At 38.9% G+C, this 20530-nt stretch overlaps 1 protein-coding gene across 2 annotated transcripts; it reads left to right on the top strand.

The window, feature by feature from the left end:
- The first annotated feature begins 9365 nt into the window (after positions 1-9365).
- Positions 9366-19094, top strand: LOC113832765 (UDP-glucuronosyltransferase 2B31-like). 2 transcript variants are annotated; one of them, XM_035452808.1, is made up of 6 exons: positions 9366-9837; positions 11910-12058; positions 13895-14026; positions 15664-15751; positions 16517-16736; positions 18815-19094. In XM_035452808.1, exons 1-6 carry the CDS (start codon positions 9366-9368, stop codon positions 19092-19094), a joined length of 1341 nt encoding a protein of 446 aa, XP_035308699.1. The 2 variants fall into 2 exon arrangements, with proteins under 2 accessions (XP_035308699.1, XP_027246798.1); XM_027390997.2 differs by having other exon boundaries at positions 9366-10089.
- Positions 19095-20530: the final 1436 nt, after the last annotated feature.

Here is a 20530-nt window from a genome sequence, read left to right as displayed (position 1 = left end):
TCACAACTGACCTGGACATTATCACTCTATTTCAGCCTTTTGAAGTACACTTGAGCTGTCAAAGGTTCCTTTTCTTCGCCCTTTTAAAGTACATATGAAAGGCAACACCACAAATTATTCCCATCCAAAAATCACTTATCTCATATTATATCCCAATTCTGAAATGCCTCCACAACTCACAATTTCTTTTCTTGATTTTCTTTAATTTATTCATTCAGAATCTCTTACCTTGATTCAGGGAAATATTATATTCCTCCCCCATGACCAGATCCCTTCTTCCCATTAGATCTCACCCAATATGTTCCAATTGCAAATTCCTGTTCTCTTATTTTATTTTTAACAAACTAGTAAGTCCAGTTAGTACTGTCTGTAGATGAATACATGCATTCATGTGGGCGAGACATTGATGGATCGTGTGCAGTTTACCAGTGTCCCCCCAATCTGCATAATAATGATTATCTTTTCCTGGAATCTTAGACTGCCATTTTTCTTTATTTATGACTAGAGTATTAGGAGCTCCTCCCCATTTTTATGGAATTTTGGCTCCTAATCTTATGCAAGTCCTTTGCAGCTGACAATTCCTTTGAATTTATGAATGCAATGACCACTGCATGCCCAGAAGTAAGTGTTCCATAGCGCTTGCCCTCCTCATTGGGTTCTTACACTCTTTCACCGTTCTTCTGTAGTATTCACTGAGACATAGTATGGACCTGATCACTCTCACTTTTTGAGAAGTTGGAAATCTCTGCATTTATTGGTGCACACTACAACAAATGCTTCACTGACAAAAGCTGAAAACAATCCACATCTTTGCCTATTAACATAAACATTTAGAATGTAATTTGTCAGCATGACCATTCAGCAAAAGAGTGACAGTGGGTTCCAAGCTAGGAGTTTCTTTACCTTTAACCAGGTTTATACTATCAGATTGTTCCCAGTAGAGTAGGGGCTTAAATATATTGGAAAATATTTAGTTATCAATCTTTTCAGCTTCAGTTACTAACTTGACAAAGCCTAGAGTCATCTGTGAAGAAAGTCTGACCTACTGGTAAGTCTGTGGGAATGTATTTTGATCCTTGATTGATGTAGGAGTGCTCAACCTATGGTCCATAATATTGTCCTGTCCACAGCATACCCACTGACCTGATACAGAAGGGACCATCCAGGTGGTCCAGGACAGGTGTCCTGTCCACAGCAGGGTGAGTCCTTCTATATCATGATGTCCCTGCACTGAATAAGTAAGGAGGTCCTGTATTGAATAAGAAAGCTAGTTAAGGATGAATCTGGGAGTTACACAACTCCAACTTTATCTTGAGGTCTTCTCAGTTACTGCTCTGATATAGACATGTGCCATCACATCACCATCAGATTTTATTTCTGTTGCAGTGAGTAAAAATCCAGGAATCCTAAACAACAGGAATAAAAAAGCAAATGGCACTCGGGACATGGCACTGAAAGGTTTCATCACTAATTTGTAATTTCAGGACAGCATACACCCACCCTATATTAGGTTCATCATGGACAGACAACAAGTCTTCATATATCCCCACTTCAGAGAACCATCTGATGTTCAGTAAATGGTTTTTCAATGAATCTAAGAATCTAGTTCTTCTTTAAAAAAGGTTTATTTATTAAGTATGTATACAGTGAGTCTTAGCCCACCCTCCACCTTCTGCCCTCTACTTGAGGTGAGAGTGGTGGGCCCAAATCCCACCATCCCTGCCTTGGAACATCCTGAACCTGCTCCAAATGTAGTGGACCCACGCCAGCAGGAGGCACTATCCAGAGTTGGCCACAACTCAGTGTTGCCCACCCCCTGCCCTCTGCCCTCTGCTTGATGTGAGTGTGGGCTCTGCTGGGGCCCAAATCCAACCATCCCCCGTTGGAACTTTCTGGACCTACTCTGCATGTAGTGGACCCACCCAGGCAGCATTCACCACATGGAGTATGACCACACCTAATTCTTGGCCCCCTCTACACACTCTGCTTGAGTGAGGAGAACACCATGTGAGGTTGGTCTGTCCAGAGTTGCAGACACTGAAGTTTTTGGCCCACCAGGAGAGGAGAGAAGAGAGAACGATCCCACCTGAACACACTAGAAGAAGGGAGGGGGAAATGACAGTATAAAAATACACTCAACAACAGAAAGACCAATATGATACCACCAGCATCTAGGGACTCCACAGCAGCAAGACCTGAACATCCCAACACAGATTAGGCAGAAGAGAAGGACCTTAAAAACAACTTTATGAATATATTAGAGGCCCTCAAAGAGGAAATGAGAAAATCACTCAAAGAAATGGAAGAAAAAGCAAACAAAAAATACAAGAAATGGAGGGAAAGACAAATCAAAAAATTCAAGAAATAAACAAATCTCTTAAAGGGTGCAAAGAAAGCTAAGAAAAAACAACCAAACAAGTGAAGGAAACAATTCAAACAGTTCAAGGCTTGAAAGCTGAAATAGAAACAATAAAGAAAACACAGAATAAGGGGATGCTGGAAATAGAAAAGCTGGGTAAATGATCAGGCACTACAGATGTAAATACAACCAACAGAATAAAAGAGATGTAAGAGAATATAAGGTGTTAAAGACTCACTAGAGGAAATACAGTCATCACCCCAGGAAAATCTCAAGTCCAACAAGTCCCTAACAGAAAGTATCCAAGAAATATGGGACAAAACTAAGAATAATAGGTATAGAATAAGGTGAAGAAATACAGCTCAAGGGTACAGACACTATATTCAACAAAATCATAGAAGAAAACTTCACCAACCTAAAGAAAGATATGCCTATGAAAGTACAAGAAGCTTACAGAACACCAAATAGACTGGACCACAAAAAGAAGTCCTCTCTCCACATAATAATCAAAACACCAAACTTACAGGATAAAGAAAAAGTATTAAGAGCAGCAAAGAAAAAAGCCTGTGAACTACACCTTTGGTCACGTGTATGTGGCCCTGGCACACAACCTGCCCATGCACTTTGGCCCCCAGCAATGACATCGCTTCTGACACCCAAAGCCCTTGTCCAGCCACTCTGAGTCTGCAGGAGGACCCAGTCTCATGTTATATGGGTGAAGTGTTTGCTTCCCTTTGAAGGTGGGCCTGTGTCCTTCTACTCTTTTTTTTTTTTTTTAACTCGAGACAGGGTTTCTCTGTATTGTTTTGGAGCCTGTCCTGGAATTCTGAGATTCACTCTGTAGACCAAGCTGGCCTCAAATTCACAGAGGTCCGCCTGCATCTGCTGGGATTACAGGCATATGCCACCAACGCCGGCTCCTACTACTCTTTTGTTTGCAAGGTCCACTGACTCTTCAGGTCTAATACCCTTTGGGTCCTAATTGACTGTCACTGGGCCAATGTTAGAGCTGCTCCCTGGTTGTGCCATCTTAGCAACTGGTGCAATGGCCCAGACCATGAAGTGAAGGCTCTTTAGTCCTTTGCCACCGTCCCTCCCCAAGAGACCATTGGCAGCTCAAAGGAAGTGGCCTAGCATCCCCAGGCCAGGCCTCTCTCCCCTTGTGGACCAAGGCCTACTCAGGTTCAAGGGTCTCTGAGACTCATCTGTGGCACAATTTCTGTCCTATTTATAATGTAGTTGCTCCTGTTCACATAGTTTGACCTGAAGTTGTTTTGAGCTACTCAAGCATGTCCCCTTCCTTGAATGGTCAGGCTGGAAGTTTTTCTCCAGGGCCTGGAAGTGCTGAAAGCCAATCTTCCTATAACACTTGACTCAGACCATAGGGCCATTTTTCTTTTTTTTCCATTCATTTATTTAGCTCATAAATAAAGTCATGCACAATTATGATACACAATACAGTGTGTTCACAATGGCATGGCTAAATTAAACCAATTAACATGTTATATCACACATATTCATCATTTTTGTTTTGAGAACACTTAAAGTATACTATCTCACAACTTTTAAAATATAGCATATTGTTATCAACCATATTTATCATGCTCTCAGTAGACCTCAAGATTTCACAGAGTCCATGCCTCTTGTCCAACTGCAGTTTTATATCCTTAAACCAATCGTTTCCCCATTGTTAAAAGACCCACATTGAAGCCTAATATCCACAATTCTGCTCCCTGTTCCCATAAGTTCATCATTTCTAGGTTACACATAAAATTGAAATTGTGTGACATTTGTCTTCCAGTGTGTCATTTATTTCTTTTTGGCAAGCATATAACTTTACTACTTACTAAAGATGAAATCAAATTTGCATGCACAGGTGAGCACTCACTGAAACACCTTGGATTCAATTCATCACATATTTGAGTTTCAATATATATATATATATATATATATATATATATATATATATATAATGACAATATGTTATTCATCAATAGAAGCAACAGCTTTTCCAGGTTCTGCAGTCCTTTGAACAAAATTGTAGAGACATCCAGCACACTCCATTTTAAAAAAAACAAAAAACAAGCAAACAACAACAAAAAAAAGTAAAAAACAAAATCCAAGAAAATAGCACAGTTCTGTTACTCTTGTGGTACTTGGCACCATTTTTTTAATTAGTTTCTCAGTCATCATCTGGGAGGAAACCATTCTGAGCAACATCATTAAAAACAGCTCTGATAAAGCACGGTCAGTACTATGTGTCATAAAGCAGGTCCTCATGAGTGAGTACATACCATGTTTGTCTTTTTTGTGATTGGGTTATCTCGCTCAGAATGGTTTCTTCTAGTTCCATCCATTTTCCTGCAAATTTCAAGATTCCATTGTTTTTTTCTGCTGAGTAGTACTCCATTGTGTAAATGTACCACAATTTCTCTATCCATTCTTCGGTTGAGGGGCATCTAGACTGCTTCCAGTTTCTGGCTATTACAAATAATGCTGCAATGAACATGGTTGAACATACGTCCTTGTTATATGAATGTGCTTCTTTTGGGTATATGCCTAGGAGTGGAATTGCTGGATCTTGTGGTAGACTCATTCCCATTTTCTTAAGGAGTCACCATACTGATTTCCACAGTGGCTGTACAAGTTGACACTCCCACCAGCAGTGGAGGAGTGTTTGTCTTTCTCCACATCCTCTCCAGCATAAACTGTCATTGGTATTTTTGATTTTAGCCATTCTGAAAAGAATAAGATGGTATCTCAGAGTTGTTTTGATTTAAATTTCCCTGATGAATAAGGATGTTGAACACTTTCTCATGTATCTTTCAGCCATTTTAGATTCCTCTATCGAGTATTGTCTATTTGGATCTGTACCCCACTTTTTAATTGGGTTGTTTGGTGTTTGGGGGACTAGCTTCTTGAGTTCTTTGTATATTTTGGAGATCAGCCCTCTGTCAGATGTGGGGTTGGTGAATATCTTTTCCCAGTCTGTGGGCTGCCGTTATGTCTTACTGACTGTCTCCTTTGCCTTACAGAAGCTTCTCAGTTTCAGGAGGTCCCATTTATCAATTGTTGATCTCAGTGCCTGTGCTACTGGTGTAATGTTCAGGAACCTGTCTCCTGTACCGATTAATTCAAGGGTATTTCCCACTTTGTCTTCTAATAGGTTCAGTGTAGCTGGATTTATGTTGAGATCTTTGATCCATTTTCACTTAAGTTTTGTGCAAGGCGATGGGCTTGGGTCTAACTGCAGTCTTCTACATGTCTGCAACCAGTTATGCCAGCACCATTTGTTGAAGATGTTCTCTTTGTTCCATTGTATAAATTTGGATTGTTTGTCAAAAATCAGGTGTTCATAGGTGTGTGGGGTAATATCAGGGTTTTCAATTCTATTCCGGTCTTCCAGTCTATTTTTGTGCATAGGGCCTTTTTTCAAAGTGTCACTTATTCCCGGTCCACTCCTTTTCTGGGGGAGACCTCACCAGTCACCATCCTGTGATGAACTATATCTCTAAGGTGTTTTGTGTGTCCCTGGGTGTGCAGATGGCCTTGTGTGGCTGCTGCAGCTGTCACAGCAACCATCCTGCCTGCTTACCTTTTCCCTCATTTGTTAGCAATGGAAGTAGGCAGATGCTGATGCCCAGCTCCAGGATGAGAACAGCTGCCTTCCCTAATGTCAGAATATCCCGCTATGCTCCTGCTGCCTGTGTCTTCTCCTGTCCTCACCTGATCTCTGTATCCCTCTAGTCTGTATCTGGAGAAGGACTGGCCCCAAATGGGTTTCTCAGATGCCAAATCTGTTTAAATTACTGTGTAAAAAAGACTGTATCATTGGAACTTGAATTTTGCATAAATAAATGTTGGTGAATACTAAATAAAAAAAGAAAAGAAACAAATGAAATAAGGAAGAGAGCTGAAGCTGGCCAATGAGTTCCGTGGTTAGGGAAACAGATTATGCCAAAGTGCTTAAATTACAGGTCTATCTATAAGGGCAACACTGGCCAAAAGAAAACTTAGCTCACAATGTTTAAAAGAACACTAATTTTCAAAGGGAAAAAAATATAAGATAACAGAAGTAACAGAAGTACACTCTGGCTCCTATCAATACTTAGATTCAACACAGTCCTGAGCAGAAACCAAAGTTCACCTTAGATGAGATCAAGTGCATGGCCGGGGTGGTGGAGGGGGGTGGGGGGGTGGTTCCTTCCAAGGTTCACTTTAAACACCCTCTTTGTGCCTTGGTTAGCACACAATTCCACTTCAGCATATTGAGAATTTAAAGGTATATTGCCTCCTTAATTCCCATACTGCAGATTTTTAAGGGAACTATTTCTACAGGGGATTCAAATCCCTCTCCAAGCCTACTTGCTTACAATTGCATCTTAGGGCCCTATTTTAAGTTTTATTCATTTATATATGCTATATAACTTTTTTTCCAAAATAAATGTGTATGTACCTCATGCATGCTTGGTACATTCAAAACTAGAAAATGGCATAGCAAACACTGTGACTGGAGTTACAGATATCTGTGAGCCATGTGGGGGCTGGGAATCTACCTGGGTCTTATTGAAAAGCAACCAGTGCCTTTAGCTGCTGAGTCAATACTCCAACACCAGGGTTTGAAGTGAAAGGTTTCTTTTTATTTATTTCTATTCTTTTCTTTTATCTCTTTCCCTTTGTGATTGTTTACCTGTATATTTTAGACAGAAATTCACTATGCAGCTCTGGGTGTCCTCAAACTCTCTTGGCAGACCAGGTTGGCCTTGAACTCACAAAGATCTGCCTGCAACTGCCTCCCAGGTGCTGGTATTCAAGGTGTGTTGATCATTCCTGGCTAACATAAGCTTCTTCTTTTTTAATTTTTAATAAAAGTTATTTTTGTATCCAGGCAGAGCTGGCACACTCTTTTAGTCCTAGCTTGTTGGAAGCAGATTCAAGAGGATTTCTGTGAGTTCAAGACTAGCTTAGTCTACAGAGTGAGTTCCATGATGGCCAACTCTATAGAACGAAGCCCTACCTCCAAACACAAAAAGGCAACAGCATTTTATGTAAAAAAAATATATAAATAAAAAAATAACAAAGACTGTAACCAGTCATGGTAGCACATGCCTTTAACCTGAGCACTCCAGGGGGAAAGGCAAGAGGATCTCTTAGTTTCAGGCTAGCATGAACTGCAAAAAGAGTTTGAGGACAGCAAGGACTACATGAGCCATCTTCTCTCTCAAAAACAGAAAATAAATAAATAAATAAATAAATAAATTATTAGGTTGGTGTGTGTGTGTGTGTGTGTGTGTGTGTGTGTGTGTGTGTGTGTGTGTGTGTTTACGAATTGTACCCATTTCCATCGTCATAGTGTTTGGAAATTACATTTCATATTTGTTTGCTGAGCTTGGTTTGACTTTTGTCTTTATTTGAATACAACTGCTACATAAATATATTATGCTCTTTGGCATAGATAAAGTCTAAAGTTTTTAGGGACACATAATCATAATAAATTAGGTATCAGCATTAAATAATTCTTAATGTTTGATGGTGGATTTTATTATTTTTATGATTTATTATATCTTGTGTGAGAGTGCTAATGTTATAAAGAATATAAAATAATACAATTTGGTTGATATTTGACAAGGATCAAAATGATCCTTGGAAACATTTAAGGGTTTGTTGTTTGTTTTGTTTTTGTTCTTTCATTTTATTTTTTTATCAAGGGCTCCTAAGAAAACTATTGGCATGAAGTGTTAAAAATGAACCCCTAACTCTTACCATTTACAAATAATCATTTAAAATGTTTTAAGAAGTAAGGGTAAAGATTATAAATATAAGATTTTGATAAATATGTGAAAATATATTTGTTAATGAATTTGAAATATGTTTCTCTGTTTACCCTCAAAAGCAGAAGCAGCTAAGCTGAATTTCATTAACCAGATTCATATAAATAAAAACTTCTCTGCATCAAAAGCTAGCACTGAAAGTACTGAAAAGACAAATCACAAACATGAAAAATAAATTTGAAATTCATACACACAAACATACATACACACACAATCAAAGGAGCCAAATTAATTGTGAAATGCAGATACAAAGAAAAACAGATTCATCCATTGCAATCACTTTAAGAAGAGAGCCAGAGAGAGTCAGTCATTCATGCCATGCACAATTCCAACTTTGGGATTCTAACAAGCCATATGCATAGCTAATCAGTCCAGCCATGGTGTGGTCACTTGCCCCCATTATATTGGCTCTTTGGCTCTTCAGAAAGCTTTGTCTACATTGCTTGTAAATGGTCCTCTTGAGGACAGACTCCTCCTGGGTGCCCTCAAGGCATCAGACTTTTCTTCTCCCAGCAAAAAGTCACTGGGAAACTTCACTGGGGTCCTTTCTTTCAATAGTCTGATAGTCAAGGAGGAAAGCAGAAGTGTCTCATGAAAATATATTCACTCCTGCAGGCTGACTAGTTACAAGAAAGCAGTATCCTGACTGGGCAGAGATGGAACCAATGGAAAAGTGAAAAGAACAGGACTTCTATCTAGGATAAAATAGGCTCTAAATTTGATTGTAGTGTTTAGAATTCTGAGGTTATAATGTGAACCACTGATTCATATATCTAAAATCATTTAATAGTATGGTACATGATCTGTATGGTCAACATTCATATGAAGACACACTGAACTGTGATTTATTTTTAACTGTGACTCAACAGCTATATCTTTCTTTCAAGTTTTTTACCAAGGAAGCTACATGAAGAAATAGGGGAGAAAGAGGTCTCACTTTCCACTCTTCACTTTCCACTCTTCACCCAGCACATTCAAGGTCACTGAGAATCAGGAATCATTTCACTGGTTCACAACTGCATTATGGTTTTGGCACTTAGCACCCAGAGGCTGTGGCTATCCTGTGTGTGTTTGCTTTAGTGGGTACAAGTTATATTTTAACTAATTATTATACTTTGTATGCCTGCAAGAGCAGAGGAATCACCATTTGAAATGCAGCTCTGAATTTAACCAAGATGTCTGTGAAAATGACAGCAGCCCTGCTCCTGCTACAACTGAGTGGGTTCTTTGAATCTGTGAGTGGTGGGAAGGTGCTGGTGTGGCCAATGGAATACAGCCATTGGCTCAACTTAAAGACAATCCTAGATGAGCTTGTGAAGAAGGGTCATGAAGTGACTGTTCTGATACCCTCAGCTTCTCTTTCTTATGAGGTTGAGGATACATCTGCTATTGAGTTTGAGATATACCCTTCATCATTTTCCATGACTGAATTGGAGGAACTTTACATGGAGTCAATGAACAAATACATTTATGAGCTGCCAAAGCAATCATATTGGAAATACTTTTTAATGTATCAAGAATTGGTTTGGGTAGATTCAGATTATTTTGAAAGTCTATGCAAAGATGTCGTTTTCAACAAGGAACTCATGAAAAAACTACAAACCTCAAGCTTTGATGTCATCCTGGCAGATCCCTTCGTACCCTGTGGTGATCTGCTGGCTGAGATTCTCAAGATACAACTGGTGTTCAGTCTCCGCTTCTTCCCTGGCTCCACATATGAAAAGTACAGTGGAGGACTCCCACTACCTCCTTCCTATGTGCCACCTGCTCTGTCAGAATTGAGTGATCAGATGACGTTCATGGAGAGGGTGCAAAATGTACTCTATGTGCTTTGTTTTGACTTCTGGTTCCAAACATTTAATGAAAAGAAGTGGAATCAGCTTTACACTGAAGTATTAGGTGAGTGCTTTTTCAGTTGGGATTGTTATATTCTCAATTACTGTGTCATTGAAGGAGACTTGAAAGAATAGGATTGGCAGCAGAATGATTTATCTCTCCTAGGGAAAATTGTAAAAAGTCTGTGAAATTATCTGTTGAAATTAAAGCATTGTAGAAAAGCTTATGTCCTAAGGTCAACTGCAAAGCCTTAGCTATGACTTTCACAGGACACTTCAGAAAGGCACACCCTTGAACAACAAATCTTTGAGAATTTCTCTAAGAAATAACATATCCACAACTCATTTTCTCTCATGTTTTAAAACAGTAGTTTTGCCTGTGTGGTGGCATCATTAGCATCACCATCATTATCTTCATCATCATTATATTGCTCTTATTACTATTATTATCATGAGTATGCACATGCACACTTGTGTCATGGGTGGGCAGTTTGTGATCTGAGAAACGTATGTGAGGTCAAATTCGAATTTGTTAGTTTCTACTTCACTTCCCTTGGATTGTCAAGATACATACAGGTGTTCAGGCATTTTGGAGACTGAAACACTTTTACCACCTAGCCCCTAAAATAGTAGTTTAAACAAACTCAATATCTTCATTTGTACATATACACTGAGTACTAATAAGCATTTCTAGCAATGGTATCTACATAGCATTGTGAACTTTTCCCTTTTTATACATTATTCTTCTTATTGATAATTTCAACTAATTTCTCATTTCACCTACTGAATTTCTGTACATCTGGTGAATACACTATGTACCAAGAACAGAAAACATATGAATTAAGGATTTTGGAGAATCTATATTTATTTATTAGGAGGGTAGAAATTATGTTTGAAATGTGTAACACTGAAGTGTAGATAGTGATTATTAGTTACAGACTTTTAAAATATACCTAATGACCAAACATCTCTCTCTCCATATTTTATGACTTGTTATCCTTATTATCTGCAAACAACCTTGCACAGACCTAAATATTACACTGTCAATCATGAATCAAGAGCACTATGAGGACAAGAACCCAGGAATAAATGAAAATTATTTTTGAGCTTAGCTAGGCATGTAGTGAGACCCTGTCTCAAAATGAAGTGCTGCTGCAGTCTACAATCCCCTAAACGGTTCACATTGGGCAACGCAGCACACACCTGTAATCCCAGTAGTTGAGATGTAGAAGAGAATCTGGAGTCCAAGGTCAATTTTGGCTACATAGTGACATAAGGGACATCCTGGGCTCTATTGTATCAGATAATCTCAAAGCAAACCAAAACAGCACAAAATTCTCAGTTCCCTCAGAGGAACACACATCAATACATACATATGTATACATACATGTACATATACATATACATATACATATACATATACATATACATATACATATACATATACATATACATATACTAATACATACGTATACATCAAGGTTCTAACAGTTAAATAGAGTAAACTAGATGAAGAGTTCCATGAAATGTGTTTTCCTGAATATGACAAAATAGATTCATATCTAATGGCATTGATTATATTTAAAAGGCATATCTAAATATTTGGTAATCATAAATTTCCAAGATACGTTACACATGTAGTATTTTTCTCCCATGTCTCTTGCACAGTGAATTTATCTACTATCAAATTTACTCTTATCAAACATTATACACACAGATATAGACAGACAGATAGACTGACACACAAACACATGATTCAAGCCACACACTTGTAAACAACTCTGGCTACATTATCAAAAGGCTTTCAGAAGACTACCTGGTTTACTCATCTTCACCTGACATTTTGTCACCAGTTGTACCTTCACTGTTCTGATTTCTCTTCAGGAAGACCCACAACACTCCTGGAAATGATGGGCAAGGCAGATATATGGCTCATCCGAACCTACTGGGATCTGGAGTTTCCTCACCCTGTCTTACCAAATTTTGATTTTGTTGGAGGACTCCACTGCAGACCTGCCAAGCCTCTGCCTAAGGTAAATAATGTCCCATTTGTTTGCTCCTGTTTTCTTTGCATTTCAGCAGGAGTGGTTATATTTTATTCCTTCAGAATGTGTGTCAAACTCAGAGAGCCACAAGAATTTAGAAAGAGAAAGCATCCAGTAGAAACATGTATCCATTCCATCACAAGAGTGTGAATTTCATTTTGATTAAGTTAATTCAACAAGATTCTATTTTTTAAAACTTTTTCTTATTTTTGAGTGTAAAAAGAACATACATATACTAAATGCAGAGATTAGTCCAAAATCCCAGTGCGATACAAAATGATTTGAGTGAAAATAGATGAAGTGTAAACAAAGAAAAACACATTTTCTCGAGTCAAAATGGCTCTAATTACTTTCTTTAGTAATGTCTCTGTAATGGATTGGGTGCCTTTATATTTGGAACATGGATGTTCAGAATTGAGACTTTATGGTGATGAACTTTTCCTGAGAATAATATGAAATGCCCATCTTCATCTCTTTGGATTAATTTTAGTTTGAAGTCTAATTTGTTAGATATTAGGATAGCTACACCAGCTTATTTATTAGGTCCATTTAAATGAAAAATCTTTTCCCAACCCTATACTCTAAGGAAACGTCTGCCATTGAACTTTACGTGTGTCTATTTACTTTCTTTATTAATCAAGCAAGAGAAAACACACTCCTGTACAAACATACATACACCCATGCACAGCACTACAGACACAGTAACATAAAATGTCAGCAAATAGAAACGTATTTCCAATGAAACTAATATCAGTTACAAAACGCAAATTGAAAGAGAATGGACATCCTTAACAAAATTAGAAATAGATTTGTGGTCCATGAATTCCACTCCTGAGAATGTATGTAAAGGAACTGAATGAAGAACCTCTATGAGATAATAATGCAAGGATGATCATAGCAGCACTATTCCTGAAGGGAAGTGCTTGGTGCTTTGAATAAGCATGGTCCCCACAGGCTCCTGCACTTGAATGTTTGGTTATCAGTTGGTGCCCTGTTTAGGAAGAATTAGGAGATGTGGGTTTGTTGGGGGTAATGTGTCATAGGAAGTAAACTATGAGGTTTCAAGTGCCCAAAACAATCCTGGTCTCTTTCTCTCTGTCTGCAACTTATGGTTCAGGTTGAATACTGGGTCACTATTCCAGTCCCATGCCTGCCTGCCTGCCTACCTGCCATGGCGATCCCCACCATGATGCTTATAGACTCACCCTGTGAAACTTCTAGCAAGCCCCCAATTAAGTGCTTTATTTTATAACTTATCTTAATCTTGGTGTCTCCTCACAATATTAGAACAATAACTAAGAGTGGAAAAAGCAACCTAGAAAACATTAAATTGTTGATAAAAATTATATACTTTGAAAATACAAAAACATCAATAACACTTAAAAACCTAGTTTTTAAGATGCATGGTATGACCTAAATGACATTATGCTAAGTAAACTATGCAAAAACAAGACAGAAATAAAATAAGAATGGCTTCTGTAATCTACGTAAGTGACCAAGATAATACAAACAGAATGCAGATGTTTGGGGGTACTGAGAAGGGAGAAAGACAACTTTAAATTTAATATCACCAAGTCTTGCTTCTCAACATGAAAATGTTCCAGAATTGTTTGTATGACTGTGGATATGTGTAACACAGAGAACTCTAACTGTCCAGCTGGCTGCAACTGTACATCTTATATGTGGATGTGAACAGTTTTAAAGCACCCACTCCTCTAACATTTCTAATGCTGCTCGGTGTCTTCCTGTGGAGAGTGCTGTCAGTTTTTATGCAGGAGGCTTGATGTTGCTCCTCTTTGTGATGGGCTGGTATTTCATTAACAGGAAATAGAGGACTTTGTCCAGTCTTCTGGAGAGCACGGTGTTGTGGTGTTTTCCCTGGGGTCCATGGTGGGTAAGCTAACAGAAGAAAGGGCCAATGTGATTGCAGCAGGCCTTGCCCAGATTCCACAGAAGGTGAGATACAGTGCCTCACTTTTCATCTTCACTAAGATGGTCACATCCTGTCCAGGTGTGATTACAGAGACCACCTCTGTGACATTGAAGCTACCCTGATAGCTCTGGCACATCTCTGAAGTCACTTGTGACACAGAAATACAGGGGGTAGATGCCCAATAGTGGGTGGTGTTTTTGATTAACAACTTTGAATTAGCATTGTGTTCAGAAAGGAAAATACTTAACAAGTGCTTGTGCACTTGACGTTAGGGAGGTCTTGTATAAACAGAAATGTTCCTAGTTACTGCCTCCATTTTTGTGGAGGGTATTTGAGGGCTTTGCACACACTCAATGTAATCAAACTGCTATTAAATTGTAAATAATCACACACTTGTTATTAGCAGTTGTGGGCACTGAGAGATGACCTAACCTTTAGAGCATTTGTTACTCACACAGAAGACCTGAACTTAGTTCTGAGGTCCCATGTCTGGCAGATTGCAACTGCCTATACCAGCATCCCAAGGGATCCAAGGCACTCTTATGGCCTCATTCACACACACACACACATACACACACACACACACACACACACACACACACACACACACACACACACACACACACACTTACCATACACATGAACACAGAGAGAGAGAAATCGAGGAAGAGGGAGAAGTAAGAGACAGGGAGAGATTAACTTACACTAAAATAGGATAATTCCTTACGTTAAAAATGGAATTTGAGCCATCCTAGTTTGCTTGTTTTGTTTATCTTATTTTATTTTTATTATAGATGCCTATTTGTTTTCTAAGGAGAGAAAGAGATGAAAAGGTGTGGGTTTCAATGAGAGGGGTGGGGAGGAAGGTCTTAGATGGGTTGGAGGACAATACGAAATTAGAAAATATTTTATGTATGGAAAAAATGTCTTTTCAATGAATGGAAAATAGACAAAAGAATTAATATGTAACATTTAAAACTGGAGTATTGTCACACTGTTACATTCCTGTGTAATCTTGGTCAAATATAATCACCTACATTTAAAGATGACCTATGCTGCTATGTTTCCTAGGGAATTTAAAACAGATAAGACAGGATTTTCCAACTTTCAAATACACCTTTGGGACTGAGCCTGTTAACACTGAAAAGGCAGGTGACTTGAGTGACCATGTACTTAGACAGTGTCACAATTTCAGAGTCTAATCTAATAAAATACATGATAAAAGGTTTATAAGTGAACTAACTCAAATACCATGGACAAATAGTTGTAGTGAATTTGGAAGATAAAAACTGCTATAAATATGTATTAGAAAAACGAAACAGGTATATAGTAGTAACTGTGATGGATTATTGATCTAGAATTACATTCACACATTTCTTAACTCCTGATTGACATTATTGGACATAACTACACCTAAGTTGCTGTTGACTAAATGTGAGATGACATGCTGAAACTTGGACAAGCATGAGAACAAAAGCAGGACAGTGAAGGGCACTTGCATCCTGGGTGTGGTACTCTTCATGGTTCCCATCATCCATCCTCACTGCCTGGCTCTTAGAGACTGGGCATTTATCTCCATTGTTTCTTAATCTAGCCAGAATTCTAACAGGAGTAACTTGATATTTGACCAAAGTAATAGAGACTAGCTTCACATTAACAGGTTCTTTGGCGATTTGAAGGCAAGAAGCCAGACACCTTGGGATCCAACACTCGGCTGTACAAATGGATCCCCCAGAATGACCTTCTTGGTAAGCATCAGGAGACCCCTGAGACATGAGGAGTGGCTGCTCTGAAAGGCGAATGTCAACTAATGCATTTATGACAACAGTGATCTAGACTTGGAGAAAATGGATGAAGAACATATATGAATATGATGTACAGTCACATTCGCGATGGGACAATCCGTTTTTATCTCTGCTGTAATTATCAGTCAGATACACTTAAGCCACTTCTTCATGTTTGTGTTCACCTCATATTCCATACCTTTGTATCTACATTTCCCTTAGGATAGCCCAATTTTTGATGCCAGAATGAATGGCATTCTCTCATGAATGGCTCTTCATTTTCTAGCTCTCCCAAAACTCCATATCATAAGGCAGTCTTATATTTGATGACGTATTGATTGTCCTAAGTCTCATCCATCATTATGAGCAACCAACCCCCTACTACGTGGAGGCAACCTATCACGAGCAGTGGCTTCACAGTTTCTTAGGAGAAAATATTCTCCTGAAACTCTGCCTGTGCTTGCACATACTGTTTGCTCCACTTCAGAGGAGCTCTTCCTTTTTTTTTTCCATTTCTACTTCCACACTCCACTACCCCTATGTGGTCTTCAATCATCTTCCTGGACTTGTGGGTCTCCTTCCTCTAAGACATGGGAGGAATTCAGTGCAATCCCTTTATTATGATATTGTTATCTAGAGAGTATTTGCCCTTTCTTTGCCTTTTCTTTGCCTCTCATTTTTTTCTCAGACATAAGATTAATAATTGTTCTTAATCTCTCCCCTTGCTAGGTCATCCTAAAACCAGAGTTTTTATAACTCATGGTGGCACCAACGGCCTCTATGAGGCCATCTACCACGGGGTCCCTGTGGTTGGCATTCCTTTGTTTGGAGACCAATTTGATAATGTTGTTCACATGAAGATCAAAGGAGCAGGTGTTAGACTGGACTTTCTCACAATGTCCAGTACAGATTTGCTCAATGCAGTGAAGACAGTCACAACTGACGCTTCGTGAGTACAGTGATTTTGTTCAATTTAGTACTAGTCAAGATAGGTTCTCTCCAAAGTAAAAGGAGAATACATTTCTTCTTTAGTCTAAGTTTCAAAACAATAACAATGATATAAAATCCGTTTAACAATTGTGGAAGGAGATTTTACTGTCAACCAACACTGCAAACAGGCCGGGCGGTGGTGGCACATGCCTTTAATCTCAGCACTCGGGAGGCAGAGGCAGGCGGATCTCTGTGAGTTCAAGACCAGCCTGGTCTACAAGAGCTAGTACCAGGAAAGCCTCCAAAGCCACAGGGAAACCCTGTCTCGGAAAAAAAGAAAAAAAAAGAATGCAAACAGTTCCTGTGGACATACTGTATAAGAAGATAGGTTAGAATAATTTGATGGTGGGAAACATTTTCTCTTCCTAAATGATGGGACACAACTTGCACAAACAGGATCAAATCAACACGCAGAATAATTAAGCTAAAAACTATAACGTATTTCAAGATAACGAATTTCTGAAAACTCTTATTCTTTCTTTAAATAATAATACCTAAATTGCAAAACTAGAATAATTAGGACTATATATCCATATGTATATAGTTATATATGTATAATACATTATGGCAAAATATGAACACTTCCATTTCTGTCTCCGTGTGCATTTGGGATTTCATGCCAAAATCCCCTCATTACTTAATCAGTCCTGTAACTTGTAATTGACAGTCATTGGCTCACTGTAGAGCACTATCCTGCTATCAGTGGCAGGCTGTTCATGTTACCTCACCTCTCTCTGTCTCCACTCACTTTCTGCATTCTGAACCAACTGTTTCCACAGTTCCACACTCTACTTCCATGAAATCAGCCCTGGTAGTTTCCACACAATGGTGAGAACTTGCAGTGTTTTTCTTTATGGCAGTAGTTCTCAACCTGTGTGTCTTAGGAACTAAGACACTTCTCAGTAGCAAAATTGCCATTATGAAGTGGCAGAAAAAAATAACTTTATCATTGGAGATTCCTAAGACCATCAGAAATACGTGTTTTCTGATGGCAGTGACCCACAGACTGAGAACCAGTATTTTAGGGCCTAGATTATATAGCTTAGTATGATAGCATCTAATTTTATCCTTATTGTAAAATCAAGATTTCCTTCTTTATAATGACTGATAATAATCAACTACTTTTCATACCACAACTCCTTTATCCATCATCCAACATTGGGTACATCAGTCAATTCCACTTCTTAACTATCATGACCAGTGTCACTCAAACCACTATGAAACTATCATTTTGATATGTTGTGTACTATTTCATTAAACAGATTCCTAATAGTAAGAGAGCTGAAACCCAGGGTAATTATTGGGGAAATCCATGTTCTTTCTGTAGTTGTGCTGAATTCCACTCCAGCATCCACTTATGGTAGTAATACCTCCACATTCTGCAGTCACTGATCAGCCTGTCAATCTGACATCAATTCCCAGAAACTACAGTGTAAAACCAGACCACTAACTCCCACAAGTTTTCCTCTGACCTCCATACACAGACACAATTAGAACAGGTTAAAAAATAAAAATGTTGACAAATACCAGTTCCTCACCATCCTTGTCATTACTGTGCTTCTGTCTCTGTGGGTAGAACTAGGGGTTGAATTCAGGTCCTGGAGCATTCTACACAACCTATCAATGACCTACATCCCAGCCCGTAGGTCATATTGTGCAAAGTATTTGCCTTTCTCACAAGTTGCCATTTTTAATTACTAATAATGCTTATATTGGGTTTTCAAAGAACTTTGACACAATTTCTTTTCAAGGGCATCAATGTGTCATTGTCAAACTGTAAGAACCACCTCACCACAGTGCTAGAAAGGGCTTAGGAACGTTGGTTCTGCTGCAAAGATTTCCTTCCCCAAATGTTTCCCATTTCAGTTTTGGAAAGAATTTCACAGAAGTTGCCAGCTTACATGTCCCAGTGAAAACCACACTGTACCTAGAGCTCCTCTATGGAGTTTGTTGACTCTCAGTGATGCTTCCCCAGAACCTTTCTTTGGCTTCAATCACTTCAGTAAATTAACTGTTTCTTGCTGTTGATGTCTTTAGCTATAAGGAGAATGCCATGCGGCTATCAAGAATTCACCATGATCAGCCAGTGAAGCCCCTGGACAGAGCTGTCTTCTGGGTTGAGTATGTCATGCGCAATAAAGGAGCCAAGCACCTTCGTGTGGCAGCACATGACCTCACCTGGTTCCAATACCACTCTCTGGATGTGCTTGGATTCCTGCTTGCCTGTGTGGTGACTGTGATCTTCATCATCACAAAGTGCTGTCTCTTTTGTTGTCAGAAGTTTGCTAAAGGTGGAAAGAAGAAGAAAAGGGAGTAACTGAAGTGGGGAGGACAGACACATGGACCTCCTCCGGTGCATCACCGCAAGGGAGGCTTTCTGTGTGTTCCTTCATCACAACTGACCTGGACATTATCACTCTATTTCAGCCTTTTGAAGTACACTTGAGCTGTCAAAGGTTCCTTTTCTTCGCCCTTTTAAAGTACATATGAAAGGCAACACCACAAATTATTCCCATCCAAAAATCACTTATCTCATATTATATCCCAATTCTGAAATGCCTCCACAACTCACAATTTCTTTTCTTGATTTTCTTTAATTTATTCATTCAGAATCTCTTACCTTGATTCAGGGAAATATTATATTCCTCCCCCATGACCAGATCCCTTCTTCCCATTAGATCTCACCCAATATATTCCAATTGCAAATTCCTGTTCTCTTATTTTATTTTTAACAAACTAGTAAGTCCAGTTAGTACTGTCTGTAGATGAATACATGCATTCATGTGGGCGAGACATTGATGGATCGTGTGCAGTTTACCAGTGTCCCCCCAATCTGCATAATAATGATTATCTTTTCCTGGAATCTTAGACTGCCATTTTTCTTTATTTATGACTAGAGTATTAGGAGCTCCTCCCCATTTTTATGGAATTTTGGCTCCTAATCTTATGCAAGTCCTTTGCAGCTGACAATTCCTTTGAATTTATGAATGCAATGACCACTGCATGCCCAGAAGTAAGTGTTCCATAGCGCTTGCCCTCCTCATTGGGTTCTTACACTCTTTCACCGTTCTTCTGTAGTATTCACTGAGACATAGTATGGACCTGATCACTCTCACTTTTTGAGAAGTTGGAAATCTCTGCATTTATTGGTGCACACTACAACAAATGCTTCACTGACAAAAGCTGAAAACAATCCACATCTTTGCCTATTAACATAAACATTTAGAATGTAATTTGTCAGCATGACCATTCAGCAAAAGAGTGACAGTGGGTTCCAAGCTAGGAGTTTCTTTACCTTTAACCAGGTTTATACTATCAGATTGTTCCCAGTAGAGTAGGGGCTTAAATATATTGGAAAATATTTAGTTATCAATCTTTTCAGCTTCAGTTACTAACTTGACAAAGCCTAGAGTCATCTGTGAAGAAAGTCTGACCTACTGGTAAGTCTGTGGGAATGTATTTTGATTCTTGATTGATGTAGGAGTGCTCAACCTATGGTCCATAATATTGTCCTGTCCACAGCATACCCACTGACCTGATACAGAAGGGACCATCCAGGTGTCCTGTCCACAGCAGGGTGAGTCCTTCTATATCATGATGTCCCTGCACTGAATAAGTAAGGAGGTCCTGTATTGAATAAGAAAGCTAGTTAAGGATGAATCTGGGAGTTACACAACTCCAACTTTATCTTGAGGTCTTCTCAGTTACTGCTCTGATATAGACATGTGCCATCACATCACCATCAGATTTTAT

This window comes from Cricetulus griseus (genome assembly GCF_003668045.3).
Source record: "Cricetulus griseus strain 17A/GY chromosome 1 unlocalized genomic scaffold, alternate assembly CriGri-PICRH-1.0 chr1_1, whole genome shotgun sequence".
NCBI lineage: Eukaryota > Metazoa > Chordata > Mammalia > Rodentia > Cricetidae > Cricetulus > Cricetulus griseus.
The sequence above is the reverse complement of the archived record's forward strand: the minus strand, read 5'-3'. Positions and strand labels throughout refer to the sequence as shown.